The following is a 14,693-nucleotide window of genomic DNA, read 5'->3' as shown; positions in this document are numbered from 1 at the left end:
AAAAAAAAAAAAAAAAAAAAAAAAAAAAAAAAAAAAAAAAAAAAACAGTCCAGAAGGAATTTAGAGAAATTTAGGGAAATAATCTAAACCCAGCACAGAAAACAAGGCGATCGTGAACTGAGACCCTCCTAGCCTAGGGGAAGAAATTTGTCTAGATCAATTCTCCAAGTCCACTGCGGCTGAATTCCTGATTTCTGACCATTTCCATAAAATGTGTTTATCCTCTCTTCCTCAGGAGCCAGCCCACCATCATGACTGTTAAGCATGCTATATATTAAATTTAAGTAAAAGAAAGAAACAATCTTTGCAACTCCCTGTGAGCACATTTTTTCCAAGAGACACCTTTACAAGGTTGTAACTCGACGCCTTCTATCCAACACCCATGTGAGAGAAAGAGGAGTAAGACCCATTCGAGTTGGCTGTGTAATCTTGGAGTTCTGGGGTAGAAATCTGCAATTCCACCCCACCACCCAACCCACTCCCAAACACACATGATCTTCTGAACTGCTCATCAAATACTTTGTGTGCCAAACAGGCCAGTGGTGACATTTCTGCCAAGTCATCTCTGCAAAATTGTTTGAAAGCAAAAGTAGGAAACTAAAGCAGTTAACAATTCTCTTGTACCTTGAATGCTTCTTTTAAAAAAGGCCTTACATCCTTCACACGACCAGACTCCATAGTGATATCCCGATGCGTAATCACTGCAGACAGCGCAGAAGTGAGCGTCCCTCTTTGAACTTGGACTAGTAACAGGGCTGGTGCAACGGTTCCCACTAACCTTCCTTTTCAATGTCTCTCTAGGGAGCAAAGAAAATATCCATTGAACAGAGCATAAAAGGGGAAAAAAGGGCTTTCTAGGGAAAAAAAAAATAGCATGAACATTGCCTAATTTAATCTCTTTTTCCTCCAGGGTTCATGGTAAATATATTCCCAGAAATCTGATAGAGCAAAGCTTTTGATACTGATATCATATCTACAAAGAGCCACGCTGTGGGGAATGACTAATGTTTGAAAGTGGGTAGGTGAGTTTATGCCCATCCACGTGATGCTGATGAGCATTTGTCACTGCAGAAGACCAGTCATAGCCATGGGGTGGGGGGTCCATCTCTAAGTGTAATGAAAGGAGTGGCTAGATCAAATCTTACCCACAGGTCTGAACCACAGGCAGGATATGCATTGGTCTTCTGTAGTTACTAGAGTTCACAAACACTGCATGGATGGGCCTGAAGGCACACAACCACTTTCAAACATCAGTCATTCCCAACAGCATTGCTAAGCAGCCCTTCAGACATTTTAGGTTCCCATTTAAATGGAGAACAAACATCTCACTCTCTGCAATTTCAGATAAAGGTCTAGATTTAAAATAACTTTCAGGTCGGGAGCAATGGTTCATGCCTGTAATCCTAGCACATTGTGGGGGCCAAGGTGGGCATATCACCTGAGGCCAGGAGTTCGAGACCAGCTTGGCCAACAAGGTAAAACCCTGTATCTACTAAAAATACAAAAATTAGCCAGGCATGATGGCACACACCTGTAATCCCAGCTACTTTGGAGGCTGAAGCAGAAGACCGCTTGAACCTGGGAGGCAGAGGTTGCAGTGAGCCAAGATTGTACCACTGTACTCCAGCCTGGGCAACACAGTGAGACTCTGTCTCAAAAAAATAAAATAAAAATAATTTTAAGAGGAGTAACAAATGGACTTTAAGTTACCTTGAGATGAATGGGAGACAAGGAAAAGGGGGAAGAGAAGAGAAAGGGAGAGACAAAAAAGAAGAGAGAAGAGAAGAGAGAGAACAAGCAAGTGCCTGGCCTGGAAAGGCTTGGAAGGAAGCAGAGGCTTGAGGTTCATCAAGGAACAGAGAGTCTAGCAAGGGAGCCCCAGGCAGGCCCCAAAACACATCTGGCTAGTTCCTGATGTTGCCAGGGCATGGTTCTTTTAGAAAGGGAATGGTGAAGGTATTATTGATTTATAAATGAAGATAATTATATCATGGATTAATTTGCCCCAAAATTAGCAGAACTTTGATTATAATTCATGCTCAGAAACAAAATATGTCTTCCTTTAAAGAAGGAAGAAAAAAAAAACCATTACTTTAAAAAAGTTATCCACAATGTTTATATTCTCTTCTTTATTTTACCAATGAGTAAAATGTTTTTAAAAGAAGAAAAAAAAGAATTATAGTGCAATGTTACTGTCTCAAAGTTTTATGATAATATTTGAAAGTAACAAATTTCAATATCCAATATGCCCTTAGTACTTTGTTTTAGATGTTTATCTCCCCCTCTCCTTTCTCACTATACCATCCCTTCCCTTCATACCTATTATCATTAGAAATATTAATAATTAGATGGAAATAACCCATAACATTACCTTGCATTTAAAGAGTACACATATCCTTTATAACTTCAGGGAATGTTAACTGAAGCCTATACTTCAATAGTTTCCACCAATCTTTATATAATGTTATTATTTTAGTTCATGGTTAAAAAGTTTATACCAATCATCTGTCTTTTCAGGCTTTGCATGTCTAGAATTTCATTTAAGTTGTAATACTGCCACAGTTACTTTTATCCTGGAAACAATTTGTCATTAACATTAAATTGTGATTTCACTATAAGACGACTCTAAAACTGAAAGTAAAGTAAAAATTCATTTTTCAAATCCAAATAACTCCGTTAACAGTGACTTAAGTTCAGACCAGGCGCAGTTGTTCATCACGTCTATAATCCCAGCACTTTGGGAGGCCAAGGCAGGTGAATCATTTGAGGTCAGGAGTTCAAGACCAGCCTGGCCAACATGGTGAAACCCTGTCTCTACTAAAAAAAAAAAAAAAAAAAAAAAAGAGCTAAGCATAGTGGCATGTGCCTGTAATCCCAGCTACTCAGGAGGCTAAGGCATGAGAATCGCTTGAACCCAGGAGGTGGAGGTTGCAGTGAGCTGAGATCGCGTCATTGTACTCCAGTCTGAGTGACAGAGCGAGACCCTGTCTCAAAAAAAGAAAAAGAGTGACTTAAGTTCAGTCTTTACTATATAAACACAATAGTCATGATAGCAAATTCTCCCCACAACACCGACGTACACATACCACTTTTTAATGAGAACTAAAGTATCAGAATAGAACAGGGCATCCTGTGTTTTGAGTGCTCTAAGTAAACTATGTAATTAATAAAATAAAGAAATTAGGCCAGGCGCAGTGGTTCACGCCTGTAATCCCAGCACTTTGGGAGGCCAAGGCGGGCGGATCACGAGGTCAGGAGATCGAGACCATCCTGGCTAACACGGTGAAACCCCTCTCTACTAAAAATGCAAACAATTAGCCAGGCGTGGTGGCGGGCGCCTGTAGTCCCAGCTACTTGGGAGGCTGAGGCAGGAGAATGGTGTGAAGTCGGGAGGTGGAGCTTGCAGTGAGCCAAGATAATGCCACTGCACTCCAGCCTGGGCGACAGAGCGAGACTCGGTCTCAAAAAAAATAAAATAAAATAAAATAAAGACCTTGTCTAACATATTATTTCCTTCTCACTAAACCATAAAGTGATTTGAGAAATGGCCAGGAACTATAATTCAGAATGAAGACTGGACTTACCTGTTTACAGGTAAGGTGTGTTCTAGTGATCTTGCTTCACACCAGGGACTCTTTTGAGGTTCTGCATACAGATGTGATAACTGGCGATGGACTGCTAAAGGAGAAAGGTGCCCAGGTGTTGGCCACAACACATTTGGGCTTGCGGTCTGCCGACCAGGCCCACCTTCCAAGTTAGTGACATTGCTGGGAATGCTGTAATTCATCACAGCAGGGCTATAGAATGTCATGGCTGGATATTCATGGTGGCTCTCTACATAGGAGGAAGGTATGTATATAGAGCCGTGCTCCAGGGGTAAGATGGATTGACTGCAGTTGTAGGAGGAAGGAGAATTAAGGCTAGATGGTGAATTTTTTATATCCATGTCTTGAGATAACAGCCGAGAAAACACCTTGCAAGAAGAGGCACGAAGGTCATTATACTGTTCTCAAAGATTTGTGGGCAAGTATAATGGCTGTAAAGAAACACAGAGGATATTGCCAAGTTAGTTAGAGCTACAGGTGTAACTATGAAAATTTAAATATTTTCATTAAAAAAATACACACATTTGTATGAGATTACAAATACATCCTGAAAATATATATATGAAAATATTAACCTCAGAGGAGTGGGAATGTGAGGCATGAAACTCACATTTTCTGCTTCATTCATCTCTTCATTGCTTGTTTGTTTAATCAACAGTTTAAGCACAAGAGTTTAATCATGAAAATTTATTATAAAATAGTCTTTAAAACTAGATAACACAGGATTAAATAAAAATGAAAGTTGTTATGGAAAAATAAGCAAGAATAACCAAGTAAACCCTAAAAGAGAAGATCAATGAGTAAGGCTAGTCTCAACCAATATTAAAATACACGGAGGCCAAGTGAGTGGCTTACGCCTGTAATCCCAACACTTTGGGAGCCTGAGGTGGGCGGATCACTTGAGGTCAGGAGTTCGAGACCAGCCTGGGCAACATGGCGAAACCTCATCTCTACAAAAAATTAACCGGGCATGGTGGCATGTGCCTGTTGTCCCAGCTACTCAAGAGGCTGAGGCGGGAGGATTGCTTAAACCCAGAAGGCAGAGGTTGTAGTGAGGAGACATCATGGCACTGCATTCCAGCCTGGGTGATAGAGTAAGACCATATCTCGAAAGAAAGAAAAGAAAGAAAAGAAAGAAAGGAAGGAAGGAAGGAAGGAAGGAAGGAAGGAAGGAAGGAAGGAAAGAACACATTATGAATCTTCAATAATGAAAGACAATGGGTATTAGCGGAAGAGACTGACCAGTGTAACTGTGTCACTTATCAATCTGTTGCCTCTAGGTTTTGCTTTTGTCTTTTTTTTTGTTTTTGAGACAGGATCTCACTCTGTCACCCAGGCTGGAGTGCAGTGGCGTGATCTCGGCTCACTGCAACCTCCTGCCTCCCAGGTTCAAGCGATTCTCCTGCCTCAGCCTCCCAAGTAGCTGTACTACAGGTGTGCACCACCATGACTGGCTAATTTGTTGTATTTTTTAGTAGAGATGGGGTTTCATCATGTTGGCCAGGCTGGTCTCGAACTCCTGATCTCAAGTGATCCACCTGCCTCGGTCTCCCAAAGTGCTGGGATTACAGGCATAAGCCACCATGCCTGGCCTACCTCTCAGTTTTGAATGTGCCCTTCAATTTTTGCTCTACAGTAAACAACATAATTTTTGTATGTAAAGTGAGCACAAAGCTGGGGGTACTGGCTCATTACAGGCAAATCTGGGTGACAGATTTGCTCTTGGCTGGAATGCAGTGGCCATATCAGCTCACTGCAACCTCTGCCTCCCAGGTTCAAGCAATTATCATGCCTCAGCCTCCTGAGTAGCTGGGATTACAGGCACATGCCACTGCACTAATTTTTGTGTTTTTAGTAGAGACAGGGTTTCACCATGTTGGCCAGGCTGGTTTCGAACTTCTCACCTCAAGTGATCTGCCTGTTTTGGCCTCCCAAAGTGCTGGGATTACAGGTGTGAGCCACCATGCCCAGCCACAGTAATAGACAATACAATATCTGAGGTATAATTCATCACTTTCTTTCCCAAAACCACTCATTCCCTATTTGTGTTAATAGAAAAAGCCCATTATAGTTACCTTTGACTTCTTCCCTTGACTCAGTTAACTTTAATCACCAAGGCACGTTGGTTTTTTCTCCCAATGCCTTTTTTCCACTGTCTTTCTTTTGCTGCCATCTTGAAGTAAGCTCTCATTACTTCTTCTTCTTCTTTTTTTTTTTTTTTTTTTGAGATGGAGTCTCACACTGTCACCCAGGCTAGAATGCAGTGGCGCTATCTTGGCTCACTACAACTTCCACCTCCCGGGTTCAAGCGATTCTCCTATCTCAGCCTCCCAAGTAGCTGGGATTACAGGCGCCCATCACCACACCCGGCTAATTTTTTGTATTTTTAGTAGAGACGGCATTTCACCATGTTGGCCAGGCTGGTCTCAAACTCCTGACCTTATGATTTGCCCGCCTCAGCCTCCCAAAGTACTGGAATTACAGGTGTGAGTCACTGTGCCTGGCCCAAAGTTTTTGTGTGTGTGTGTGTTAAAATACAGGTAACATAAAATTTACCATCCTAGCCATTTCTAAGTATAAAGTTCAGTAGTGTTAAGTATATTCACATTGTTGTGCAACCAATCTCTAGAACTTATTTCATCTTGCAAAACTAAAACCCTCTATCTGTTAAACAAATTCCCCACTCCTCCCTTCCCCCAGCCCCGGGCAACCACCAGCCTACATTCTGTCTCTATGGATGTGATGACTCTAGGTACCCAGCAGTGGTGAAATCAACTATCAGACCACACCACCAAACGACAAATGCCAGGATGCACCTAGTCAATCAATCAGGTACATGGCAACTTTGCTTAGAAAATACAGATCTCACATCTCAACATATCACCAATCAACTTGTGTAGAATTTCCACATACCCCCAGAAGGATGATAATTACAGTCAGAGAACTGACTTCTGGAGAGTCATTAAAAGGCTAGGTGCTTTTTGTTTGGATATATTTCAGATATACCAGATTCACGTGATTCACAGATTCACTCTTTGTCAGTGGCATCTTGAATAGATAGGAACTTGGCAGCCAATGCAAAGATTTTTTCTTCCTAAGCAGAGCCATAATAAGGGGAAGGAATGATGAACTTACACCATTGTAATAGTTCTCTGAGACAGGACAACAGGTAGTAAAAAAAAAAAAAAAAAAAGGGGGGGTCTTCTCTACCAGAGGTCTATCAAAATAAATCAACAAACCCATTCTGGTTGAGAAGCCCTCCTCTAAAACAGAGATATAAACTGGTCAAAGGAAAGACTCCCCAAAAGATTTAATTTAACATTGCAGGGCAGCGTTTTCCCAACATATCGTTTGAATGCTCAAACACGGCCTCAGTACAATGTTCTGGTACAACAGGAAAAAAACGTCTCTAAAGAGTTTAATTGTTGGGCCTGGCATGGAATTTCACCTGGCCAACCAAAGAACCAGTACCCAGACATCCTGATTCTAAGAATTATTCATTTATTTGCATGTAATTTTTCTTTAATTAGTCACCATAACTAAAATAGTTGGTCCATATCCTGGGTGGGGAACAGCCCTGTGTTCTGTCCAGAGATTTCTCTCACTCCCCCAGCACATACCCCTGTGTTTGGCCATCTCAGGTTACATCCGAATTCAGCCATAAAGCTTTTTGTACACATGGGATCATGCATGGTGTTCTAACATACTGGCTGGGGAACATACTATGGCTTTTGAATTAAAAAAAAAGGTATTTAAAATTCCCAATATTGACAGTGATTCATGGAGAAGGAAAAGGTTGGCCCTAGAAATGGCAGAAAGACACTCCAAAAAGACTAGACTGATTTTTATCAAAGCAACTATAAATCTAGTTAATAAGAAATTAGGGCTGGGCGTGGTGGCTCACGCCTGTAATCCCAGCACTTTGGGAGGCCAAGGCGGGCAGATCACGAGGTCAGGAGTTCGAGATCAGCCTAACCAACATGGTGAAACCCCATCTCTACTGAAAATACAAAAATTAGCTGAGTATGGTGGCGTATACCTGTAATCCCAGCTACTTGGGAGGCTGGGGCAGGAGAATTGCTTGAATCTGGGAGGCGGAAGTTGCAGTGAGCCGAGATCATGCCACTGCACTCCAGCCTGGGCGACAGGGAGAGATTCCGTTAAAAAAAAAAAAAGAGAGAGAGAAATCAGTCACCTAGGCATGGGTGGCTCATGCCTGTAATTCCAGCAGTTTGGGAGGCCGAGGTGGGCGGATCACCTGAGGTCAGGAGTTCAAGACCAGCCTGAACAACATGGAGAACAGTCTCTACTAAAAATACAAAACTAGCCAGGTGTGGCAGCACATGCCTATAAACCCAGCTACTCAGGAGGCTGAGGCAGGAGAATCACTTGAACCTGGGAGGTGAAGGTTGCAGTGAGCTGAGATCGCACCACTGCACTCCAACCTGGGTGACGGGCAAAACTGTCTCAAAAAAAAAAAAAAAAAAAAGGTCAGCCACCATCAAGCCTGTTCTTATGTATATTCTATCAATGGACAGAGCAGAACAGTCATTCTAGCCCCAGCTCTGCCTGAAAGCCAGGCAATCTTAGACAAATCCACAAATTCCCTGAGCTGCCACATCTTCTTCAGTAGAAACAGGTACCTATTTGGTGCTGTATCTTTTCACAGTGCTCTAAGGATGAAATGAAATGATGTCTGTGAAAGGATTCTGAGGCCGGGCGCGGTGGCTCACACCTGTAATCCCAGCACTTTGGAAGGCCAAGGTGGGCAGATCACAAGGTCAGGAGGTCGAGAGCATCCTGGCTAACACAGCAAAACCTTGTCTCTACTAAAAATACAAAATTAGCATGGTGGTACATGCCTGTAATCTCAGCTACTCGGGAGGCTGAGCAGGAACAATTCACTTTGAAAACGCGCAGGAGGCAGAAGGTTTTGGGCAGTGAGCGCGAGATCGTGCCATTAACAACTCGCAGCCTGGACAACAAGAGCAAAAAAACTCCATCTCAAAAAAAAAAAAAGAAAAAAGAAAAAGAAAAAATTCAGCCGCGCGGGTGGCTCACGCTGTAAATCCCAGCACTTTTTTGAGGCGCGAGGGCGGGCGGATTCAGCAAGGTTTTCAGGAGATTGAGAAACCGACGGTGAAAACCCATCTCTACGTAAAAATACAAAAAATATTCAAAAGACGGGCGGCGGTGGCGGGCGCCTGTTTTTTAGTCCGGCCAGCTTTACTTGGGAAGGCTTTGGCGCAGGAGAACGGGCAGGACGCCGGGAAAGGCGGAGCCTTTGCAGTTGGAGCGCGAAATCGCGCCACTTTTGCCTTCGCGCCAGGGGGACAGAGCGAGATTCCGTCTCAAGAAAAAAAAAAAAGAAAAAGAAAAGAAATGATTCTGTAAGGTATTATTACACATCCAAGAAGATGAAGCCAGTCTATTGGTATGTCATTGGATACACATACAGTGTTGGTTGGAATTTCCAGACAAGTTGCAATGTCTTTATGGCCACCCTGAAGATTTTTGCCTCCTAATTTTACTTTTTGACTTCTGTTCTACAGAAATCCATCACCCCTAGTCCAGACAGCTGGGCTGCTGGTAGCCTGCCAACACTGTGTGTGCGGACAAAATGCCACATATTCCTGATGCCATATTCTCAAGCTTGCAGACTAGGAGGACTTAGACAGCTCATCCCTATTCTTCTTCCACCTGCCCATCACACTTTCCCAAGCATTCAGTTCAAATGCCCCACATTTGTGTGCCCTGCAGAAGTAAAAAATTCACACTCACAAAGCAGCAACTAGAAGGAATTTCATGGAAAAGATTTTAAAAGATTTCTTAAGCAGCAAGCATCCTTGATGTGCCTAAGCAGCTGTTTGACAATTATTCGCTTTCTTTTTTTTTGAAATACGGTCTTGCTCTGTAACCCAGGCTGAAGTGTAGTGGTAAGATCATGGCCCACTGCAGCCTTGACCTCCTGGGCTCAAGGGATCCTCCAAACTCAACCCCCCAGGTAGCTGGGACTAAAGGCATGCACCATCATGCCCAGTTAATTTTTAAAATTTTGTACAGATAGTGTCTCACTGTGTTGCCCAGATTGGTCTCGAACTCCTGGCCTCAAGCAATCCTCCCACCTCGGCCTCCCAAAGTGCTGAGATCACAGGCATGAGCCACCACACCTGGCCAATGATTATCTTTAAATGTATTCTATTTATTTATTTATTTATTATTTATTTAGAGATAGAGTCTTGCTTTGTTGCCCAGGCTGGAATGCAGTGGCATGATCTCGGCTCACTGTAACCTCTGCCTCCCAGGTTCAAGCAATTCGCATGCCTCAGCCTCCTGAGTAGCTGGGATTTTGGCATGAGCCACCATGGCCAGCTAATTTTTTGTATTTTTAATAGACAGGGTTTCATTATTTGGCCAGGCTGATCTCGAACTCCTGGCCACCTAGGCCTCCCAAAGTGCTGAGATTACAGGTGTGAGCCACCACACCCAGCCTTCTTAAATATATTCTTTCAAAACAAAATATTAAGGCCCTCAATTAATTTAATATTAGGAAGATAAAACACTCCAAAATCACCATAGAATTCATCATTAACAACTGATTTGCATGTAATTCTTAAGAACATGTACATCAGGAAACCCTGCTTCCTTCCAAAATGAGGAAAAGCTAATTCTCCTAGTAACCAATTGGCGCTTATTTAGTTGAATAGAAAATAGAGTTTTGAAGGCTTGAATAGGGCAAGAGGACCAAGCCTCGAAGGCGGGGGTGGGAGAGAGTTCATCAGTCTTCTTGAGTGTCTTCTCTCTCAACAGCAAGTCTCTGCTCTTGCCTAATACCAACAACAGCCACAGACCATGCTCTGTAGGAACTGGACCAAATTCAAATATTCATTTGGGACAGGGTTAGAGAGAATTCTGAGTGAAGAGATTCAAGATGACACAGCCAATCCAGAAGTTAGGTTGAATGCTCTCAACTCCCCTTCCAGGCCTGGGTTTGACAGTAGAACACACAACAATTTACTAACAAAATGCTGCAGTCTAGCTTTGAGGAAACATACAAGTCCAGCAATCTATCTTTCCAGGTCACCCTAACTCTCCTGTCCTCTCTCAAGTACACCCACACAAAGATTCTCCACTAAATGCCCTTCATTTTCAAGACCTGTCATAATTCCAGCTAGGAAGGCCAACTATCCAGTTTGCTGGTTCCTCATAAACTTGCCACTCTGCATATCCTAGTTACTACCACTGTAACTGGGTATGCAAGGTAAGTTACATATTTAAAGTACAGGCTGTTTTTCATAGAACAAAGGAAAAAGGAAAAAGACATCAACTTTATATATGTATATTAGCAGTACCTACCAATAACAGGCTCCTAACTGCATACTGAATTGAATACTGCATTAAACAGTGAAAGCTATTAGTTTACAAAAGATTTTGCATCTCTACCTGCCAGGAAAATCTAGACTTTAAGACATGAGCAGAGAAATTTAAAAATCCTGACATCTACAAATAAGTTGGGTACAGACCTAAGCCCCTATGAAGATAAATATTTTACCTTCAGCAATTGTAATCACTCTGCATTTTAAATGTCTTCAATTTATCATTTTCAAACCCTCTTTTGCTTCTCACTATTTGATAATATGCAATTTCAGGTAGCTTTCTTAATCTCAGGTATAATGAAAGTAGTTTTTTTTTAATATAGAAGTTTTAAAATTCAAAGATTATACCAGAATGATGCATTCTACTAATATGATATAAATAACTTTTAATGGCCTTGTATTTCAATTCAGGATAACTAATGATATATGCCATAACCAAAGGCTTAAATCACAATAGAATCTAAATCTGCTAAGAACTAAATCTATTAGCCCTATATGAATTTAACACTTAGTCCAAGTCTCTAGTTTCCCATTTGCAAGTAGCATTGTCTTTGCCTTGATTTATCCCAAGGTACTAGAATTCAAAATACCACAAACTGACTCATCCTATAAAAGGGAAAACAGGTTTTCTTTCAAAAAAAAAGTGAAGGAAAATATGTCTAAGTAAAAACATACTAAAGAGCAAAACTACATATTTATTATGTAGTTTTGATCAGTCATTTTCAGGGGCAGTGGGGTAGGTGGAGGTACAAAGGGGACTTTTGGGGTGATGGAACTGTCTTGTGTCTTGTCTGTGGTGCTGGTTACATGACTGTGCATCTGTCAGAATTCATAGAGGTACACTTACAGAGGCTAAATTTTACTGTATGTAAATTATACTGTAGTAGCCTAATTTTTTTTAAGTGCTATTACACATAAAACAATGTGCTAGACACTGAATTATGACATCTAACGTTCAAGCATACAATTCTCAAGGGTTCTAGATGTATTATCAAAAACTTACCATTAAACACTTAAAGTTCAGCCTTCAGTATTTTATATTTTATCCACATTTATATTCTATAAAATGACTCAAAACATCACCTAAACTTATCACAAGATGAATTTTGAATCATTATGTGTTCAATATACACTTAAAGAAAATCTCATTGTCTTATTCTTAAAAGTGAACATCTCAATATCTATTAAATGTTAATTATATGGTTATGAGTTGAATTTGCTACTAAATTTTACCTTTTCTGAATTATAAATACATTCTGAGAAATGCAAACTGTGATTAGATTTATTCACATCCCTCAGAACACTACAAAATGTGTCCTAAACATGTTAATTGATTTCAGAGACTTCTATGTCTTGAGCAAGACTTCAGTGTTAACAAGTGTCTGATGGCTTTTAAAATGAGAACGTTTCAGAAATTCATCTAAAAAATTGCTTGAACGTAAAATGCAATCCTAAGGTGTATACTCTAATGCCTATTGATAAACAGATAACTTAGTTTCCTTCTAGAACTCATGTCAAAATACATTTTCTTCAGAAAAAATAGGAGTCAAAGATGTTTCACGTTCTTTTCATAGTCACATTACATTTGCTTTTTACAACGCTCTCAGAAAAGTCTTTCCTTTCACATATTCACTTTTTAAATGACAAACATCTTTCCCCTCACTAGACACTGAGTCATGAAACTTAGAGCAAAAGTAAAACTTTCTAATGGAATGCTCATGTAAATACTAGAAATAAAACAAAATAAGGCAAACTCTTTCCTTCAAAATGTTGCCTACCACACCCAAACACAATCCTGCAAGTGAAATTAAATCAACCATATTTTCCTAAATAGAAGTCCACTCAAAGTTTTTTTTCACAAATATGACATTCACTTGACTTAATATTATCCTTCCCAGAAGAATAACACGCAGGGTGTTAGAAGGCAGTTGTTGGACTCCTCTTCAGCAAATAAAGGAGACCAGATAGAGCTTAGCTTGGTCTGCCCAGGAAAGGAGGAACGCAGCTTGCTGATATGGCTAAGGAATGCCAATTAATACATTTTAAAACCCCTATCATCTGCCTGAGATGTGTACATCTTCCCAGGCCCTCAAACTTCAATCAGAAAGTGTGTTCAACTCCACTGTCATTTCACCCACAGTGGGGAAATCCATCGAGGAAAACCATAGGAAAAAAAAGTTTTTCAGACATTCATATTAGCATAAGCAACCCAGAGCTCACAGCACAAACTAAATAAGTTAACTTGCCGGTATCTTGAATGAAGACATTTAATCAAAGCATACATTTTCCATCTTTCCAGTAGCTTTCAAGACAGTTGGTTTTGGTGACCGTTTTTTGGTCTTTTATTGTTCTCAACATGACTGGTTTCTCACCGCAGGATTTCAAACAAAATGAGACAATTAAATGACATCTCGAGAGAAGGGGTGCTTACCTTGCAGATAAACAAACGGGCCTTGCCTTCTCTAAAATGCGGACACGTGCTTTTCCAGCATTAGGGGGCTCCTGGCGCGCGCCCCGCGGCCACCTGTTGAGGAAAGCTAGCGCAGCTCCTGCAGCCCAGGCTCCGGGCGCCAGCCCTGCCCCGCAGCCCCGGGGCCCGTCGCAGCTCGAGTGGTCCTCCCCGGCCCAGCGCTCGCCGCCTGCTCTCCGCCCTGCAAGTTTCAAGAGGCAGTTATTTCTCGCAGCCACTGCGCTTGCAACTGCCTCCGGGCGGGGGAGTGGGTGTCCAAAAAGCCAGCAGCTGGAGAAACTGAAAAGATCACAAGCGACTAAACGATAAGCCCCTTCTTCCTTTTAAGGACCGAGAGGAGGGTAGAGGGGAGTAGTGCCTGAGCCCACGTGACCACCGAGCCCGGCGGTCTCAGGAGCGCCCGGCGCCGCGCGTGACCCCAAAGTGGGAGCACCCTCGAGCCGCCTCCTGGCCCACCCCCAAGGATAGTGGCGCACAGATGGCGCTCCCCGCAGCCCCAGTCTCAGATTTAAGAGGTCTGTAGTAGGGCCTGAGAACATGCATTTCCAACCAGGTCCTGCGGGATGCCGACACTGATACAGCCAGTCTGGGGACCACACTTCGAGGATCACGTCCCCCAGCCCCTGACTCACATAAGTGTCATTCAGTACAGAAGTCTGATTCTAAGGAGCCAGTGGTGAAACCAGAGAGGCTTTGGGTTTGTCAAATCCCCAGCAGCAAACGTTAACTTCGGGTCCTGGAGTGGCAAAGCCGTGGACTAGAGGTGGAGGGCGTGGGTTCTCAGCTCTCAAGAGCTCTCTAGGAAGGCCTTTCGCGTTGGATCAAAGATCCCAGGTACTTCCTCGAACTCACTTGGTGGAAGTGGCACTGGGGAGACCTGTGCCTCTGGCCGCTGCGCCCTTCTAGGCTGGAGGTACCTGCCCACCCCTCTCCTTGGGCGAAGGCCCCTCGCGCCTCCTGGTGGCAGCCCCAGTTCACCCAGCTTAACGGGGTATTCCCCTCACCCAACCCAGGAGGAGCCCCAGGGTGTGAGACTGCGACCACAATCTTAACTGGCTTTAAGGCAGCTGCTGCTGATGAAAAGGAAAGTAACGTGTGACCCACAGGCCATTGCGAGAACCCAGTGTCACATCTGTGCCTAATTAATCATCAAACCATCTACTCAGGTGGCATAAGGGACATGGTTTTTGAGGCTTGTGATCCAGATCTCTAACAGAGGAAGACCAAGGGGGCATTTGGAGG

The 14,693-nt window shown here is 42.5% G+C and overlaps 1 protein-coding gene across 4 annotated transcripts in view; it reads right to left on the bottom strand.

The window, feature by feature from the left end:
• Positions 1 to 14,158, bottom strand: part of ESR2 (estrogen receptor 2) — a 72,625-nt gene extending 58,467 nt beyond the window's left edge. For 2 of the 4 annotated variants that reach the window (XM_017892439.1, XM_017892440.1), the window contains exons 1-3: positions 13,413 to 13,711; positions 3,585 to 4,036; positions 625 to 797 (exon numbers count right to left, since the gene is read on the bottom strand). In XM_017892439.1, coding sequence (XP_017747928.1) covers positions 625 to 797; positions 3,585 to 3,946 — 535 coding nt within the window. In that variant the 5' untranslated portion in view covers positions 3,947 to 4,036; positions 13,413 to 13,711. Of the gene's footprint in view, positions 1 to 624; positions 798 to 3,584; positions 4,037 to 13,412; positions 13,787 to 14,083 lie in introns of those variants that run through there. The other 2 variants (XM_017892438.1, XM_017892437.1) reach the window with 2 other exon arrangements.
• Positions 14,159 to 14,693: the final 535 nt, after the last annotated feature.

This window comes from Rhinopithecus bieti, unplaced genomic scaffold, assembly GCF_001698545.2.
Source record: "Rhinopithecus bieti isolate Rb0 unplaced genomic scaffold, ASM169854v2 scaffold_20892, whole genome shotgun sequence".
In the NCBI taxonomy this organism is placed as follows: domain Eukaryota; kingdom Metazoa; phylum Chordata; class Mammalia; order Primates; family Cercopithecidae; genus Rhinopithecus; species Rhinopithecus bieti.
Note: the sequence above shows the minus strand (reverse complement) of the source record. Positions and strands in the feature narration are given on the sequence as shown.